The sequence below is a fragment of the Abramis brama genome, assembly GCF_963993115.1.
Source record: "Abramis brama genome assembly, chromosome: 24".
Classification (NCBI taxonomy): Eukaryota; Metazoa; Chordata; class Actinopteri; order Cypriniformes; family Leuciscidae; genus Abramis; species Abramis brama.
Genome location: NC_139986.1, coordinates 15,563,894 through 15,583,851, shown reverse-complemented (window position 1 = coordinate 15,583,851; position 19,958 = coordinate 15,563,894). Strand labels below are relative to the sequence as shown.

The 19,958-nt window shown below is 39.3% G+C and overlaps 1 protein-coding gene across 6 annotated transcripts in view; it reads right to left on the bottom strand.

Annotated features, from left to right (window-relative positions):
• Positions 1-4,141: 4,141 nt before the first annotated feature.
• Positions 4,142-19,958, bottom strand: part of mllt10 (MLLT10 histone lysine methyltransferase DOT1L cofactor) — a 49,796-nt gene continuing 33,979 nt past the window's right edge. For 2 of the 6 annotated variants that reach the window (XM_084102600.1, XM_084102604.1), the window contains 12 exons: positions 19,255-19,369; positions 16,996-17,068; positions 15,044-15,216; positions 11,794-11,985; positions 11,455-11,528; positions 8,939-9,258; positions 8,228-8,251; positions 7,786-7,923; positions 6,979-7,002; positions 6,591-6,681; positions 5,926-6,132; positions 4,142-5,816 (listed from right to left, as the gene is read on the bottom strand). In XM_084102600.1, the coding sequence (XP_083958726.1) occupies positions 5,769-5,816; positions 5,926-6,132; positions 6,591-6,681; positions 6,979-7,002; positions 7,786-7,923; positions 8,228-8,251; positions 8,939-9,258; positions 11,455-11,528; positions 11,794-11,985; positions 15,044-15,216; positions 16,996-17,068; positions 19,255-19,369 (1,479 nt within the window). In that variant the 3' untranslated portion in view covers positions 4,142-5,768. The remainder of the gene's footprint in view (positions 5,817-5,925; positions 6,133-6,590; positions 6,682-6,978; positions 7,003-7,785; positions 7,924-8,227; positions 8,252-8,938; positions 9,259-11,454; positions 11,529-11,793; positions 11,986-15,043; positions 15,217-16,995; positions 17,069-19,254; positions 19,370-19,958) is intronic. The other 4 variants (XM_084102603.1, XM_084102605.1, XM_084102601.1 and 1 more) reach the window with 3 other exon arrangements.

Here is a 19,958-nt window from a genome sequence, read left to right as displayed (position 1 = left end):
ATCCTTTTTATAAACACTAAAACAAAATGTGTAACCCATCTTCCAGTAACACATTGGAAAGATTAATTGAAAATAATTTATTAATCAAACATTTGAACAAGGTTTTTCTCCTAAGCATTGTTATTTAGTAAAGCGCAATTGTATATGTACTTTTTTTGTGGTTTATACTTTTTAAAAATACCCGAACAAAATGTGTAACCACATTTTACAGTAACATATTGGAAAAAAACTGACTTATAATATTATGATTTATACTTTTTACTGTTTTTTTGTTCTGCGATTTTTTTTTTCTGTTTACATTTGCCTAATCCAGTTAATGAGTGCTTTGGTTGTTTGTGGTTTGTGATCTTTCTAACTAATTAGAAAATGAATAAACATGCAAGTAAATAAGCCAGCAAAAAAATATCTTCAGCTAATAATCCCACTAAACAATCAATTCATGTTTTATTTAAATCCTGAAAATATGTAGCACACATTATTTATTTATTTATTAGTTAGTTAGTTATTTAACCACAAAATTCAGCCAATTAAAAAAACTAAAACTAAAAATATTTTTGTTCAGGCACCCAAATGGACAGAAGTGGCCCTTTCTGGGCTACCCAGGAGAGCCAGGGCTGGTGTCCCCATAGGCCTCTGGCAGACTGATTGAAACCGTTGATGTTGGACAGGAGGAGTTCAGCTGGAAACAAGGGGGATGGGACTGAAGAGGGGGAGTGTCCAAACTCACAAGATGTGAATGAATAAACCCAGAGGAAGAGGAGGAGGAGGGGTGCAACTAAGAAGTGAAGAAAGATAGAGCATACAAGAAGCAAGAGAGAAAGACAGAGAAAGAAAGTCAGAGAGAAAGCAAGCGGTGGAGAAAAATAGAGAGTAAGTGAGAAAGAAAGCAAGAGGAGGGGGGAGGCAGCAGCGGTGTGTTTAAACAGCCTGGACATGATTGACAGGTCTGATAAGGCAGGAGAGAGAAGAGTGTGTGTGTGTGTGTGTGTGTGTGTGTGCGTGTGTGTGCGTGTGTGCGTGTGTGTGTCAGTCTCCGAATCTGACTGGGAGAGGAAAGTGAGCTATTAATTACTAAAGCAGAAGCAGATGTAACAGAATGGTGCCTGAACAGCTGGAAATCATCAGCATGAACGAAACAGGGAGGAGAAAGAAAGGTGGTAGAAAGAAAGAAAGAAAGAAAGAAAGAAAGAAAGAAAGAAAGAAAGAAAGAAAGAAAGAAAGAAGTGAACAGTGCATTAGATGCTGAGAGTGGACAGGATCTCTGCTGATGGGTTTGATTTAATAGCAGTACAAGTGTGTGGCTTCAGAGGTTCAGAATCTGGAAGGATGTTTGATTGGGCCTTTAATCCTATTCAGATTTTTCTTTTGATAAAGAAGCAAATAGAAAAATGTCATTACATAGAAGAAAAAAAATGTTATATAGAAAAAAAGGATAGCATGAGACCACCCAATAATAATAATAATAATTAATAATAATACAATTTTTTTTTTTTACTGTTTTACTGTTTTTTTTGAAAACAGTAAAACTGTTCTTTTTACTGTTTACTGAAAATTTCATTATTTTCCTAGTTCCTGAGTTCTTTTGCTGTTTGTTGTTTGGGATCCCCGTAAATCAAATAAATATCAAACTAACTAGAAAATTAATAAACATGTAAATAATTTAAGCAAATATCGTCTGCTAATAATTCCACTAAATAATTCATGCATGTTTTATTTTAAACACTACACTAAACAGACTGAATATGTATATATGATTAGGAATGAATTATGAATTTATATATATAAATTCTAATTTATCCCTAAGGATAATATATATAATTATTAGTTCTGTCAAATCGATTAAACATGTAACATAAGTATTTGTTTATATAATATATGTGTGTGTGTATACACACCCATATATGTATGCATATACACACACACACACACTCACACACACATATATTATATAAACAAAACTTTTTTATGTTAGATGCGATTAATCACGATTAATCGGTTTGACAGCACTAATAATTATATAATAATAAAGATAATTATTTAAAAGAATTTATATAAAACCGTTAAATAACATAAACATTTCAGTCCAGATTAGCACAGGAAGAGGATGAATTGGAAGAATTTGAATAAAAGATAGCGAACTGAAGCAAAGATTTCTATTTACAAAAGTCTGCTCCAGTAATTCACCTCAGATATTCGTCTCATACGAGCAATGATCTTAAACGTGAACGTCTGCCTTTCCCACATTTTTAAAGACAGGCCGTCTTTAATGGCTCAATTAATTAGCAGACCGGATCTCAAAACACACATTTTCATTGTGGTCGAATAATATTCCTAAATTTCAATTTGACGTGGTCATTGAGGGTTACAGTTCTGGCGAGAATGAGAAAGAAAATGACCATAAATCAGTCACCTCCCCTCCAGCTCTGTCAGTTAGCAGCTTTTGTTACCTACCTGTAAGCCGAATCCATTCCTTACAGGCAGCAGGGGTGAAAATGAATCGTCCCTAAGGATCTTTAGTGGGATTTTTCTATCTGAATCCCCCCCTCCAGTGCACCTGGTGGAGAAGGAGTGAGAGACACAAGGCTTTAGCAGCTCTATGCCCTCGTCCTCCTATTACTCCATCTGCTCTCTGAGCGGGCATTTACACAAAGACGTTCCTAACTGGGTGGAAAAGGACTAAATATTTGATTTATCACTGCCGTGCAAATGGATCATGGGAAAAGCGCGGCGGCGCCCCACAAAATGTGACGTTTTGCAAATTTCCAAGAATGCTTTCATCCGATTAAAATAAAGCGAAGATTTTTTAGATGCGTAAATGCTGTCACTGGCTCCATTGTGTGCGTGCCGCTTTGAGCGTATCAGGCTGGGGCGGAGGGGTCAGGGGTCAGTGGGTGGTCAGGAGTGTGGACAGCTTGATGAAGCTGAGGGGAGAGAGGGGCCTGCTGTTCCCACAGCAGGAGTGCTCTGAGCTGGGCAGGGACAGTGGGCAGGTCCCTGGGGGTCATGCTGAGAAATGGGTTCCACTCACCAAATAGCAAACACAATCACAGACTGCAGAAATATGGGGGTTCTTGAAGGGGGGGAAATGGTTATATAGTTAATAGTGTCTATCCCCCGGTTTCACGGACAAGGCTTAAACCTAGTCCCAGTCTAAAATGCATGTTTGCGCTGTTTTAAATGAACGCAACTTGCACTGGCATATCTTAAAATGTCACTGCCATTGTTTTGTCTGAAGATTCACACCAGCAATGTGTTTTTCTGAGGCATGTTTATAAAAGCTTCTTAAATGTCCTAATCTAAGCCCTGTCTGTGAAACCAGGCCTGTTTTCCAGATCATGCATGGGTGTTAGAAATAATGCATGTGGCACTGACACTGATAAATCTCAATGCAACATTCTAGTGTGGCAACTACATTGAGTCTGTGCGATAATCATACTATTGTAGTAAAAGGGAATGAAAAATTAAAATTCTGTCATTTACTCTCTCTCATGTTGCTCCAAACTTTTTACCTCCTGCTGAACACAAAAGACAACGATTTTTTGTTCCCATTGACTTCCATTGTATGGACAAAAATACAATGGAAGTGAATAGGAACCAAAATAGTTTTACCATCATACTTCAGCAGAAAGAAAGAATTACACACAGGTTTGGGTCAACATGAGGGTGAGTAAATGACAAATTTCCTTTTTTGAGTGGAATTAATTATGTAAATATATTTTAATTAGAATCTAAAAGCACTTAATTCCTTCTCATTTTAACTGGAGCCAATTTAACCAGTGAACTCTGCAATTGGAATACTTGTTATGATCCTGTATTACAAATGAGACAATCTTTTAATGAAAAGTAGTTTGCAAGACTGTTTTCAACTTGGATTTAAATGCATACAGAAATTCAGTAGAAAACTAATCTGATCTGATTTGAATTGCTATGCTACAACAAATGATATAACCAATTAATTATAACGACATATTTTTACATTACTTTTTTTTTGTAAGTTATACAAGATTCAACTCATTTATGTCAGTTTAATGTAATTTAAGTTGAAATTACTTAAATAGCCAAGTTGGTTGTACTTAAAAATCTAAGGCAGTCAATTCTTTTCTTAGTGTTTTAAGTAAAAAAAGGCACTGCAAGATGCAAGAATTGTTATAAACATTTTAATTTATCACTGAAAAAAGCGCAACACTACAATCTCAGTGTTCAGAATTTCTTAATATGAAGCAGGACTCGTGTGGTTTCACTTTCGATGTTTTAAATACAAACTTTAGAGATTTTGCATAATTTCTGTACAGATACATGAGAACGTGGACATACCACATCTATAACGTATAAAACCACATCAATAAAACGGTGCAAAAAAAAAAAAAAAGAAGTCCCTGCACATACAAAAATAAATTAATACACTTTATTCAGTCACCAGTCTTGTGTAAAGCCTGTTGAAAAAGTTCTGAACACACCGACAGTGCTTTAAAACAGTCCTTCACACCACTAAGTGAATCACAAATATGTATTTACAACAGAAAAGAGGTAAAGGTGTGCTAAACTAAATCGTATTCATTCTGTCAGCTTATTCTGAATCAATATGTATCTGTTGATTTACATAGCAACAAAAGGAAAAGGGGAAAAACGCGTATTTACAAGACCACAAAATTATCAAGTAGGGTTTTTTCTTTTCTTATAACTTCAAACACCAGACGTTCATCCAAATGTTTACAAGACTCAAAAGAGCTGAGAATTTTGTACAGTAGTATAAAAACATTGTGAGTTGAGCGTTCAAATATTACCTTGCGCCCAACATGCAACAAATGCAAATAAATAAAAAAGAACAATAGAAAGGTGGCTTCAAAAATGATCAATGCAACACAAACATTCGAAATCAGTTTTTTTCTTTCTTCAGTGTAATCACTGTACAGGCAGAGATCTGCGACTCTCTGAACTGGTATTGCCTGAGTGATGCCGATTGGTATTAATTAATTTCACAAAAATGGATCGACTGGAAAGGGGGGAGGGGGGAAGAGACTGGCAGCGTCTCCAGCACGTGGCCCCTCGCTGAGAGCTTGGAGATGGGGCCAGGCACTTGGGTTCAAGGCCTGGTCTATGTGTCCTGGCTTGAGAGGTAGTTGCTCTTCAAAGAGTGCAGCAGGGTCATTGAGACAAATTTGTGGACCTTTGGGACGCCTCCTCCTCACAGGAGAAGCTCAAGATCGGGATGCAGAGAAGGCCTTCATGGTGCACAAATGTCAGCTTTGAAACATTTGATGCCTTTAAATACACAGACGGACGACTATGACAGGGCTTTTATTAAGATTATCATGAGACGTTCCTTGTTAAAGGGGTACAGAGAGGTAACAGCGGTGAGCAGATACTGTTCCAGAAGCGCCACCATCCGAGACCTCCATCTACACTTTCCGCCCACAGAGACTCGCACCAGCGTGTCATTTTCAGCACACTGGCAGAGTGAGAAAGACTGTGTCTGTGTGCACATATGTGTGTGAGCCTGTCATTTAGCCCCCATGGGACCCAGTAAGTTTACAGCAAGTGATTTACTCAAACTCAGTGCAGCATGTTGTTTGCCAGATGGGCATCAAACTGGCAAGTGTGTGTGTGTTCAAATCAAGGCTGGTGCTGGTGAGGCTTTCGTGCGGTGGGTGAACGTTCTGGTCTTGCTGCTCTGCTCAGATTGCCAGCCTCTTGGGGTGGACAGATGAGAGGGATCCAGAAGGCAGAACTCCTCCAACATGATGTTGTTTTTGTGTGTTTTTTTTGCATCAGGTCTTCTCCTGTCCTGTCACAGACACAGCCTTATCCCCCATTCTCTGAATAAAACACAAGCACACACTTTCAATAATCACAGCATTGTCAAAAGGCTACTTAAAATCTATACATTATATCGAATATTTCAAAATGAATCATGTGTGTCAATACTTTTGTCTGTTTGATAGTTGCAGTACTAGCTCCAGTTTTCGGAGTGTTGTTGTCGTTGTGCATGGCGAGGAAGGGGTTTGTGGAGATGGCTGGCTGCATGGCGGGCAGGAGGCTGTTGATTGGCAGCTGTATGTCATTCTGCTGCTGCTGTTGTTGCTGCTGCTGCTTCTGTTGCTTTAACTGATAGAGCAGAACCTGCTGCTGTTCCTAAACAGACAGACAGACAAACAAACAGAGTATGATGAGATGTCTAGACAAATATGGCACACCCACAGATTGCCCACGGACCGTCTGATGCATATTGCACAGAAAAGTGGCAAGAGTTCCCTTAAAATTGCAATTCCAAGTTGTTTTTACAAGCAGCCAGGATGCTAAAATAAACACTTCTGAGGAAGACCCATCATGGATGCTCATAATTAACCGTTTAACCGACATGGTGTTTTGTATGCAAACATGTATATTCCAATTTTCTTGGAATTATGCATGATTTCGGATTCATCTGCCCGTAAACATAAGATTACAAAACGACGGCATCATCTTGCCGAATAAGATTGATCATGGCCATAATAAGCTGCAATGTGGGCTGCGAAAGTCGCATGAAGAATTGTGAATGATCAAACGGTCTATATATTCAGTGCTGGAGAGTGTGTAGGTGCTCCACTTACCGGTGTGACCTGCTGGGAGTTGAAAATCTGCTGCAATTGGTGCTGATGGAGGAGGATCTGCCTGTGCTGTTCAGTGAAAAGCCTTTCCGCACTGCAAACACAAGTGCATAAGCCCCCATAAGAAAACTAAATTTCAAAACATCTTGGCAATGGCCAGACAAAAGTATTAAATATAAATTAAAATGCAAAGCTTTCTGTATGCTAAAGTATGAACGCTAATGATAACTTATGGATAGGAGAGCTGTTTAAGAAGACAACATCAGCTGTTCAAATCTGAACTACAAGACAGGTTTATTTCAGAGGCAGCAATACAGGCGCAAAAACACAAAGGTGTAAGAACTAAATGAGCAAATGTGGGAAAAAAAGGGCAAAGCAAGTCAATCCTCACCTGGTTTTCGCAGTGGTCATGCTGCTGCATTCCAAAAAGAGCAAGCAAAAGAGAGATCGGGAAGCAGAAAAGATATGAAATTAAGCAAACATGAATGCATCACAGTGCCAAGCTGTGTGGATGAATCTCATGAATATGTTCGTCACAATTCACCCAAAATAAAAATAAAATACAAGTAAAAATACAATGTATAAATATATAAAAAATATATATATATATAAAAAAAAAAAAGTATTTTAATATAGTATATTTATACGCTATCATTCAAACGATTGGGGTCAAAAAGTTATTTAAAAGTAACTCATATTTGTTTTGTCAAAAAGGTGCATTAATTGATCTATTGACATTTATATACTATACTTTTGAACTTCATATTTAAAAAATATACCAGGAGTCAGGAGTAATGGCTGCTGAAAATTCAGCTTTACCATCACAAGAATAAACAACGTTAAAATATTACAATAGAAAGCAGTTATTTGAAATGGTAATAATAATATTATTTTTACAGTATTTTTTTTATCAATTAAATGCCTTAGTGAGCATAGGGGACTTCTATCAAAAACATTAATTAAATCGTACATACCCCAAACCTATAAATGGTATTGTAGGTTGCATTTATTTTTATTAATTTAATATTTCCATTAGATTCGCACACAAATCCACATCTTCATCAGCATCACCTGCCATTTCATCACTAATCCAGACCATGAAATATGGATCCTCAACCAAGGCCTCCCACTTTAAAGTAAATAGCAAATGAATCAGGTTTATTACTAAAAAACCAAGACGACGAGTGCCGGTTTGTACCTGTTACTGAGGCTGTTGGACATGGGCAGGGATGTGCTGGTAGCTGTTGAAGGATGGGGCAGGGGGCTGTTGTTTTGGAGCACTCGGTTTATGGCGCCCACAATGCCACCCATGGCCAGGTGGTTCCCTTGCAGAGCACTGCAAACAAGTGCATAAGCCCCCATAAGAAAACTAAAAAACTAACATTTAAAAAACATCTTGGCCATGACCAGACAAAAGTATTAAATATAAATTAAAATGCAAAGCTTTCTGTATGCTAAAGTATGAACGCTAATGATAACTTATGGATAGGAGAGCTGTTTAAGAAGACAACATCAGCTGTTCAATCTGAACTACAAGACAAGTTTATTTCAGAGGCTGCAATACAGGCGCAAAAACACGGAGGTGTAAGAAGTAAATGAGCAAATGTGGGAAAAAAAGGGCAAAGCAAGTCAATCCTCACCTGGTTTTCGCAGTGGTCATGCTGCTGCATTCCAAAAAGAGCAAGCAAAAGAGAGATCGGGAAGCAGAAAAGATATGAAATTAAGCAAACATGAATGCATCACAGTGCTAAGCTGTGTGGATGAATCTCATGAATATGTTCGTCACAATTCACCCAAAATAAAAATAAAACGATAAACAAAAGGTTTATTTAAATTAAAAATACAATGTATTAATGTATATATAAAATATATACATTTTTAAAAAGTATTTTAATATAATATATTTATACGCTATCATTCAAAAGATTGGGGTCAGAAAGTTTTATTTAAAAATAATATTTGTTTAGTCAAAAAGGTGCATTAAATTGATCAAGTGACATTTATATGCTATTCTTTTGAACTTCATATTAAAAAAAAAGAAAATCCACAAAAATATTAAGCAGCACAACTGTTTTCAACAAAATATTAATTATAAATGCTTCTTGAGCACCAAATCAGCACATTAGAATGAAAATACAACTAACTGAAGGATCATGTGACACTGAAAGACACAAATCCACATCTTCATCAGCATCACCTGCCATTTCATCACTAATCCAGACCATGTTATCATGACCGTGAAATACGGATCCTCAACCAAGGACTTCCACTTCAACCTCCCACTTTAAAGTAAATAGCAAATGAATCAGGTTTATTACTAAAAGACCAAGACGACGAGTGCCGGTTTGTACCTGTTACTGAGGCTGTTGGACATGGGCAGGGATGTGCTGGTAGCTGTTGAAGGATGGGGCAGGGGGCTGTTGTTCTGGAGCACTCGGTTTATGGCGCCCACAATGCCACCCATGGCCAGGTGGTTCCCTTGCAGAGCGCCCATCAGGCCAGTCACCCCGGCTATGGCAGGTAGGGATGAGTTGGCATTGCCAGGCTGGACGGCCACCCCGGCCATGCCGACTCCGTTCACCTGCTGCTGGGGGGGACTGTGGGCCGCAGAAGGAGGGGTAGAGAGAGAGGACGTGCTACTTCCGCTACTATGGCCACCAGACAGGGGATCCTGAAAGGAAAAGAAAGAATAGAGAAAGCACAAGAGCGTGAGAGAGAGAGGGAGAAAAGAGAGGTCAACGTGAGAGAGGCTCCTCCTGCACCTGTCCAACCAAAGAGATGCATCATCATACGAATTACATTTTAAATTACAGGAAGCTGCAAATCACTTAAAAATTACACAGCCACCAATTATCAGAAAAATCTGATTTTACAATGCAACTACGTACTACACCATCACATCACTGAAACACTCGACTAGGGGTGGGCGATATGACCAAAATCCTATTTTACGTTATGAGAATTTTTTTTTCACGAAAAAGTGTGTGTGCGCATATATATATATATATATATATATATATATATATATATATATATATATATATATATAAAAACAATTGTATAATCACAATTGTTATTTTTTATTTTATTTTAAGTAATTAAAAATAAGAACAAAAAAGCACAAAACAAAACAAATCAAGTTTTCAGGTACAGTAGGTTTATTTAACGAATAGTAAGTACTAGGGTAGTCAAAAGTACTGGTACTTCGGTACCAAGTCGAAATTTCAAAAACGTAACAGTACTAGTCCTTCTGCAGTACCGGTAGTATCGAGAACTGGGTCTATTCACTACACGCTGATAAGCTCTGCTTTCAAATGCTCCTGTCTGTATTTGTGTGAGAGCTCTGTGAAGAGCATCCAAGGTTTCTTGTAGCGTTGAGCATTGTAGCCAATCACAGACATGTTTGTTGAGCACATGAACCCAATGGCCCATCAGAGGCGTTTAAGTTAGTCAATCTCTCAATAGGAGTTTGTTCAGCATGAGCTCTGCATGCTCGCGAATCATTTCATTATAGCCAAAAAAGTATAACGACGATGTAAATAAGAGATTCATTCATTCTGCAGTATAGACAGATTTTTAGTTATAACAGGAGTTTTCACTGCACTGCAACTAAACTGAAGTGATATCAGCTTCATTGATTAAAAAGGCAGCGCTCTTTGATCGCTTTCTGATAAAACCCATTCATAATTTGAATAAAAGTGTTACTTTTCATGCTGTTAAGTACACACTGCAAAGTTTAGAGAGTGACAACCGTTTTAAAATGAGGGATTGAATCTGAAACTGTGATGTTTGACAACAGGCAGGGCAAAAAAATCTGATATATCGAAACAGATCCGTACATTAAGTCTTAAAGTGTAAGTGCAATAGACCTGCCACTCGTTCTGTTACCTGTGATGTGTTTCTTTGTTTTTCATTTAATTACTAACCTTTCATTAGATTTTTTTAAGGCAAGTTTAACTGAACGATTTTTGAAGGTTGCAAGCTAATGGATTTACTTATAATAATTAGTAGTATTAATAATGAACTAATTTCATTTATTTAATATATTTAATTTTCAAATTGTAAAAAAAAAAAAAAAAAAAATTTTTTTTAAAACAGTCACAAAAGTTCTTTCTATGATACCGAAATAGTAGTACCAAATAAGTACCAAGAACAGTGAAATTTGACTGGTATTGGTAATGAGTAAATTAATGTAAAAATAAAACACTGCATAGGCTTCACTGTATGTATAAACAAAATATAAATAGATTCTTATTAAAGCTACAAAAGTTATTTAGTCAAGAGCAGTGAGTGATTTTCTCCCTCTTTTGTTGTTTGATTAACATTAATGAGGCAGACAGTAGCAGGTATATTAGGCTGCTGTCACTTTAAGACCTCATGCACGGATCTATCATACTGACACACATTTTTCACTTAAGACATAACTGACTGTGTTTACGTGAATACTCCCCACAATGGAGTGTGTATTTCACCTTTCACATACAATAAGTTGCGAAAGAGAACCGATTTGGGGATCACATGCTGTCTGAGAGGTGGATTTCCTTGCGAGCACTTGGCTTTTAGGCTTATTAACATCATGCACATCCTGCTCCTTATTTTCTTATTCATGCATGTTTCTTTATCACCCTAACATGTCAATAACTAAGTAGTACTGTGCTACGCAGATATATTTACATACTGTGACATAAGCAATATAGCAAAATCTCTAACGATAAACACTTTACATCGTCGCCACAATATGTATCGTCATACCGCCCAGCCCTACACTCAACTATGTACAGATATACATAATATAACACTTGACTCAACTAAAGAGGTGCTCAGTCCCAGCAGATGGCATCTGCAGAGCAGGGGTAGAGGAAGTTACCTGAGTGGGCAAGGGTTGAGAGGACTCTGTTAAAACACTGCTGCCTAGCTGAATGCTCTTGCTGTGCAGCATGTCTGGAGGAGAGAGAGATTTTGCAACTTGACATGAATGCGGAGACCAGATTAGCTAGAGTTGAGCTGGGAGAGGAGGCTCCGTGAGCAGAACAGAGGGGAGGAAGGGGGTCGGACGGGTGAGAGGTGGTCTCGTATGTGTGTATGTGTGATTATGTGCATCGGGAGGAGGGGGTGTTTGGGGTGGGATTGGACTGTGACTGTCCAGATGGAGTTTGTGAAAACTTTACGGGTAGACAAGAGGCAGAAGGTAGCGGAGACTGCTCACCTGGGTGAGTGTTGCTGGGGTACAGAGGAGATGAGGCAGTGGTGGCCGTGGTGCTCGCGGGGGTGAAAGGCACAGAGAGCTGAGCGCTCAAGAGCTGCAGTCGTTCTTTCTTCATGGTAAGAGTTCGGATTTGTTCCTCCAGGCGCCTGTTTTCCACCTGCAGCTGGTGCAGGGACTTAAGCATTCCCAGAACTGGACAAAAAACAAAAAAACACACACACACATATATAAAAACATACCCATCAAATAATCTTAAAGCATCTTTTTAGAGCCGTTTCATAGCAGAATTCCAATTTGTCTTATATTTGAAGTTTGCATCGATTGTGTTATTTTTCTGTTCATTACAGTGATCAAGTTTTAAACAATCTGTAAAGTATGAAGTGATATATAAAAATAAAGCGGACTTGACAAGATTTGACGCAAAAATAAAAGTGGTTACAAACCACCGACATCAAGTCTTTCAGAAGCAGCGAACCCGATACCACAAGCACGAAAACTACATCGGCATAAGTGCGGTTCAAGACCTCCAGAAGGAACTACAACGACAGACTTCCGCTCTTTCCCGCACGCTCGTGGAGGATCACACGGCACTGATCAGGGGGCGGCAACCCCGAGCCAAATGCAAACCAGATGCACTGTCAGCGAAACCGCAGAACTGGTCCCATATCAGCGGCAAACAGAAACACAACCGTCCTAGCGCTTCCTGTGCAGGCATCTCCATGCGTTTGTCAGACTTCCCCCACGTCGTCAGAGGAGCCTCTATCATAACAGAAACAGCTGCTGCTCATTCACACAATCCTGACACCACAAACCGACCTGCCGCTACTGAGAAATTCACTACTACCTCTAGGGTTGTGCCGATAGACGATAGTATCGTGTATCGACGATAGACCGAGATATCGCCGATGACAGATGCCTTTGACGATATCAATACGATAATTGGCTCGTTTTTCCATTAATGTATTAAATCATTATTATTATTATGAAGCTAGTATAGTTATTAAATTAATTAGGAACTACAATTATATTTGCCTTGCCTAAATTCATAACGACATCACCACATAACCACACTTGCGCCATATCACGCGCGTATGAGGACTCCTCAAAGAAAATGTTTTTAAAACAGACAAAACAAAAACTACATCCCACAACGAAATTTCATTGCAAGGTGATCCATTCACAAATTGTCAAGAGTGCTTTAACAGACGCATAATTTTTATACAGAGCCTAGATGAAGACGCGGCATCGTTGTTCGTCAGTATTTTGTTTCCATAGCACATTAACAAAATATTTAATGACACGAATAACACTAAAAACAATACAATTACAAAATATTAATTATAATAATAATATCAATAAAATGATATAGGCCGCCTAGGCCTAATAAAAGTCTTTAGTTCACGAAGCATCTGTGAAACTCTGCCATCTGTGAAAATCACAAGCAACTTCAAACTTGTTTAACAAGAAATATTCTTCTAATTTTTTCGCTGTCAATAATGTAAGTCCACAAGAGAAATATTCAGCCAGTAAATTAAGATAGTTGCTGTAGCCTACCGTTATCCACCGTCGACTCTGAGAGAACGCGCCGTTAATGCAGCGAAAGCTCAGTCCGTTTCTGCTTTCGTTTTCAGGGATTGAGCGCGTTTACATGCACGTTATTAACTCGATTATGCTGAATAAACTGACAATGCATGTGGTCATCTAAACGGATTAACCCGTTTTCCTTTATCAGAGTCAAGTCATAAGTTTAAGTCGGCGTATAACCGATCGACTTTTAGATTTTTGCCTCTGATTTCTCCCGGCATTTAACACCTGCGTTATTGAAGTGCGGTGCGCATGTGAAGTGCATCCAGACAGAGAGAGCACTGGTAGGAGGACATATATCGCAGACTCCGACTCTTTCTTGAATCAAGAAATTAAAACGTGTTCACATCTCGTCAAACAGTCAAAATGCTGCAGATCTGTAACGGCATGAGAGGATAATGTGTGTCCGTAAATTTCCCGCTGACATGTTGAAATACTCCGAGTCAGATACAAGAATGATTAGGATCTTTTTTTTACCTCACTATACCAGGAAATAACCTGATTTAGCCTATTAATAAACACTCCACCTTTGCTAGCAAAATAGAAAAAAGATTCTCATTTAAAACGAAGTAATAAAACAAGCAAATTGATGAGTAAATAAGCAAGTTAATAATCAAATAAGTAAGCCCCGCCCCCTCACGATAATATCGTGTATCGCCGATCTCACAGGCTGACGATAGGACGATATGAAAATGGAGCATATCGCGCAACCCTAACTACCTCCACGCAAAACTTACTTAGCCGATCATGAAACTACACAAGCTACAAAGACAAAACAGACAGGTAATGAAGCTCATAATTACGGTGGCATTAACCTACATATTAATTACTCACATTATGGGGACGGATGTAATTACAGGCTTCAAACAGGCATATTATTTGACTGACATGCAGTAAAATACCATTTATGACTTAAGTAATTATTCCTGCTTTAAATAAGATATTGAGTGAAAGCAATAGAAGTTTATCATTATGCACTCTGAGATTAAAAGAGATGAATTATACTGAATATAACAGCAACAATTTTCATGAGATGAGCCAACTTTCAATGACCATAAATAATAAAGGCTTTTAGTGTACTAATGAGAAATTAATTTAAAATGCCTTTTGATATCTACTGTAAACCCTCTCAGCTAAACTTTGAAAATATTACAACAGGAATTCATTGATTTTTACATGCAAAAGCCAGTGTGTAGTAAGTGCTGTTGCTATATGGTTACTAAGCTATTCTGAGTGAGTTTTAGCATGTTGCTATGCAGTTGTTAAGGTGTTCTGGGTGGTTGTTTACTGCCAAGATCAAGAGAGTCAACCTGGAAGTCTCTATTACATTCTGTCCCTAATAATGGCTCTGCGTTTTTGTTCTGTTTTTGCTCTATTTATCATCTGCCAGATGAAAATCCTAAATTGTATCACTTAAAAAAAATAGCACTTGCCTTCTCAACAAGTCACATAATTTGAGGAACTATTCATGTCTCTGAGGGATGAGTTACGTAAAGTTTAATACTCAAGCTGGTTTAACTGGATCCTATGGCTGAACAACATCCGCAGCAAGACCAACACAGTGACATCAAGACAAGGCCAAACAACTCAGTGCTTGAGTGTTGAGGTTTAGTATTGTACACGGAAGCAACATACATCATTACAAAAGAGTAAAAAAGCCTCTCACCATCTCCTTGTGGGCCCTGTTGTAGGAGGAACTGCTGTCCTTCGTTCCATTGCCGTTCCAGCAGCTGGTCAATGCTGGTGGCCACAGGGGGCAGTGCATCCGAACCAGAGCCGAGTCCTGGAACCAACGGTCCTGACGGGTCATACCGGATATGAAGCCCACTTAACGGAGACCTAAAATCATATACAAGACAACAAGTGAGATGCATATACACATAAGTTTATCATTGTGAATTTAAAATGTAAATTCATGTCAGAGCAGGTAAGCCAAGCATCACAGTGGTACTAGGGCTGGGCAATATGGCCAAAAATATTAGTTATATAATATATTTAATATATATTAACTTGAAGTTAAACTAAATTTTTCTTTAGGTGGTTTGTCGTGAGGACCTTTCAGTTTTATTTTCAGGTTCAGTGTGCATTTGACAGTGGTTTTTCTCAAATGAAATGGTGAAAAGCTTGTGAAGTGACTCAAAGCATCTCTTGAGATGAAGTTCATGTGTTCATGTCGTGTTCATATATTGAGAAGGCAGACGCTGAAAACAGTCAGTGTCACGTGTGTGAGTTTGTGTATCGGATGAAACAACGCCGTCCGTTCACACAAAGACACGCAGAAATCACTTATTACCAACATGCACTCACTGGCTGTTGTCATGTTTATTTCTGCCGTGTGACAGGCTGTTAAATTAATCCATTGAGTTAAAATGTCCAGAGCTTATCACAGTTATCAATGTAAATTTCATTGCGATCTCGATATGATATTGTTTATCGCCCAGCCCTAAGTGGTAGAATTCCAATTGTAAATATATCAATAGTTTTTGTTTACAAACAGATAATAGACCACTGCTGTATTAACACCACAGCTGAACTCCTTGTCTGGCATCATGTCTTCAGAGGCAGACGCACTGCTCTGTAAAGCCAAACAGAGTTCAAAGCTCGTGCAAGTGAGAGAGCCTGGGCCTGCGTCTCTGACACCATAAATCTCAGTACGCTCTTGTTTGGACATATAGCGATCTGTGTTATTATGAATGCATCCAGCTCTGGACTCTACATCAGGGCTCTCTAGCGAACGTGAATCTATCTCTGGGGTAATTACGACTGGGCTGAGATCCGCACCACAAGGCAATAAATCTCCAGCACAGGACTGTGAATCCATATCATCCTGCATGACTGCTCCGGTGCGGATCACAGAAAAAGCAGATACAGATTTTTGCAGTTAATCTGAAAACAGTGCAAAAAGCTTCTGAATGAGATTCGTGGACATGTGGGATATATTTAAGGCCCATTCACAAAAAAGAACAAGATGCAAAAATTTGTTGTGTGAGAATGTCCCCTTATACTTTAAATACTGAAACTGCTGACAGGCAAAACAGTTTACACACAAAGTGACAGATATTACACTGATACTGAGCTAAATGCATTTCAAAAGATAAAACTGATCTGAAAAAAGTCATTACAGCATTTGAAAATAATATATTGTTTATATTCATATCCATATCCATACATGAAATATACTGAAGCAGCAATGAAAGTACACAAAAAAAAACACTAAATAACCCACTCCTTAAGTAACAGAAGCGATTTAAATGAAACTCGACATACCTTGTCAACCAAAAATATTATATCCTGGAGGCAATTTTGTGCAGTATATTCACTTGAATATTAATCCATTTTATATCCTCAGTCACCAGGCAAAAAATGCTATATCTTGGGTTACAGAAAATGAAAGTTTCTGCGTTCGGAGTCCTCATCACCACATCAAACTCTGAAGCCGCTTTAACTGCGATAAGGGCAACAGCTGAGTGTTCAAAATGCCTGCTGTTCGGAAGGTGAGCGCGCAAGGGAGGAAGCGGAGTGAGTGAATGAGTGTGTTCTAGGGGGGAAGGGAGGGTGAGCGAAATCTCGGAGCCTGGAGGAGGGGAAGTCTAGCTCAGGAATGTAAATAGGACTTACCGAGGGGAGAGGCTTGTCTTTGGTGAGTTTCCTCTTCTGGAGAAGCCGAGAGCTCCGTCTCCTAGCTCCTGATCTGAAAGGTAAACAGAGAGCAGTCGATAAGGAGCCGGAGTGCAGATGTGGGCACAAGAGAAGCCTGGGAAATGCAGGAACGTCAGGCTCGATCCAAAGTGAGCCTGGTAGACATCAGATCTCCCTCGTAGAAATCCATCTAGGGGCTACAGACTGGTCTCTCTGGCGGCTCAGCTTGCACACTGACACCACCGAGTGTGTCACTGAGTCACCTCTCTCTCTCCCCCCTCCCTCCGTTCTTCCCCTCACCCCAGCTCTTTCTTTCCCGTGGAGGCTCCCATCGCCCTGCCTGCAGGCCCCATGCCAGACACTGCTTTTCATTTTCTGCAGTGAAAGTAATGAATCACATATGCGCCTCGCCAAGCATAACCCCCTCCCTCCTTTCTCTCTCTCTCTCTTTTTTTTTTCTCCACACCCCCCTCAAGTCACAGTTAGCCAATCCCCTTTTTCTCTTCCTCCCTGCTTCCTTCCCCCCTTCCTTTCCTTTTTCTCAACAGTCTAGTTCTTTTTAACACTTTCCAGCCCACTACCACCTCAAGCGCAGGCTGGCTCCAGTGGGGGTGCAGGCACATCAGTGCAAGCCGCCCAAGGTCTGGTGTGACTTATTATGGTGCTGACCCCTTGCCTGACCCCGGATCAGCCCTGGGGCTGCAGTGCAGACTGGACCTGAAGCACCGGGTCTCATTTTACAAAATAAAAAAATAAATAAAAAACACAGAAAGAACAGGGGACTGAACGACAGTGGAAACCTATGAGCAACAGGTGACCAGCATTGAGAGGAAAGAACAAGTACTTTGTTAAAATGTAAACAAGCCTAGTGTTAGTCTCACAGACCCCATGACAAATGTTTAGAATAGTGTTTTTATTTTGTTTTAATGACCAATGCCAATATCTAGACAACAGGGTGGCTAATGGCTGACATATACCTGGCATGTATTTAAGATGCAAACAAAACAGTTATTAATTTAAATGTTATATTATAATATATAATAATAAGATAATATATAATTATGTTTTTGAAAGAAGTCTCTTATGTTCACCAATGATGCATTTATTTGATCAAAAGTACATTAAAACAGTAATAATGTAAATATAACTATAATTTAAATCTAAAATCTATTTTTAATATGAAATATATTTATGTGATGGCAAAGCTCAATTTACAACAGTCATGTTGATTTACTGCTTAAGAAATATTTCTCATTATCAACGTTAAAATCAGTTTTTTTGTGGAAACCTTTTCCAGGATTCTTTGATAAATAGAAAATTCAAAAGAACAGCATTTATTTGTAGTAATCTTTTTTTAAACAGTATAAATGTCTTTACAATCACTTTTGATCAATTTAATATATCCTTGCTGAATATATTACTATTTTCCCTAAAATATTAGGTGTATTAGGTGTATTAATTTCCCTAAAAAAAATGTTACCATCCAAATATAAGCTTGTTCAATATATATCAGTACTTTAGATGTGCTGCGCTGAGAACGATCACCAGACAAGAGCCGGGCTTGTGCTAAAAGCACGCAAGCTTTCCAGTCTCGAGCGGTGGTCTCTTTAAGGACGGGTGTTCTTCCTCCTATTGTTAGTCAAATGACCCCCTGACCTCTGTTTGAGGAGGAGGGCATGACTGATCCATTATTCCTCAAAGGCTGTGTTCCTCTTTTTCTCCTCTCTCTCTTGCTTTCAACTGGTCCCACTCCCCACCCCAACCCCCATGACAGGGTCCTGCAAGCCCATTCGCTTATGAGTGAGACCCCCAGGGTTTAGGCAGGGTCCAGGGAAAGTGTTGAGTGGCCTAGGATGGAGGGAGGGAGTCTAAGGTATGCCTGCCTCCTAAACCCAGGGCAATCCCCTCTGTGTCATCACTGCGGTCATTGTGCAGATTAATGAAATGTTTGAGTGGTAGCATGCTTCATTTAACAGGTATGCACACTTTCAGCTCTCTGTCCCGGGGAGTTTTGTTCTCTGCCTCTCCCTCTCTCTGCGACCTGAGGAGGTGGGGGTGGGGGGGATACAGCTGACCACACATTCCACATGCACAGGGGAGTGGAGAAAGAATGGGAGGATGAGGAGAAATGGGAGAAGAGAGCGCAGGAAGCAGGAAGAAAGGATTTGAGAAGGGAATTCGGTGCCAGTGGGAGGTACCAGCTAAAGACCAGTGTGGTTCCCCGTCTGTGTGTCTCACCTGCTGGGGAGCTCTCGGACTGGGCGATCAGTGCAGCCATAGCAGAGGTCGGATTCAGACGGTTTCCGAACATATGGGATGGCGCCAGGTTAAAGGATCCCGGTAGCGAGTTTGACTAAGGAAGAAAAGCATAAGAAAGAGTTAGACTAAAGATGTAAAACCTGTCAAATTCCAAATATTTCGGGTGCCTAAGTGCGTGTCCCTGCATGTGCGTGTATGAATGTGTGCGTGAGCGTTGGCCAAAGAGCTGGATGATAAAACACCATGTCAGCTGTATTTCCTGTGAGCCAGGAGAATTGGCTGAGCCTGCAACAGCAGATCCACAGCCCTGAACAACATGCAGACCATGTGCTTCTGCAGCTAATTATTTAATCCAATTAAGCTATTTCCCTAATAGTGGTTGGGATTGGTTGCGGTGTTGCTTCTGAGGTAGCAGCATATGTGCAACAACAAACTTGGTGCATGGTGGAAACCACACAAACCTTCACATGACTTGCATTTAAATAACACTTTTGCTGTAAAACAATCTTGTTAATAGCAGAGAATTATTGGGAGGATGAAGAATTATCGAGAACTAAAGAATTATTACATAAAAGAGATGATTACTCATATTTATTCAAATTTACAGACCCTGCTATCAGCAAGGATGTGGGGGGGGTCCATACAACTATTTACTCCATCCTTTTTCACACTGCATATTTTCA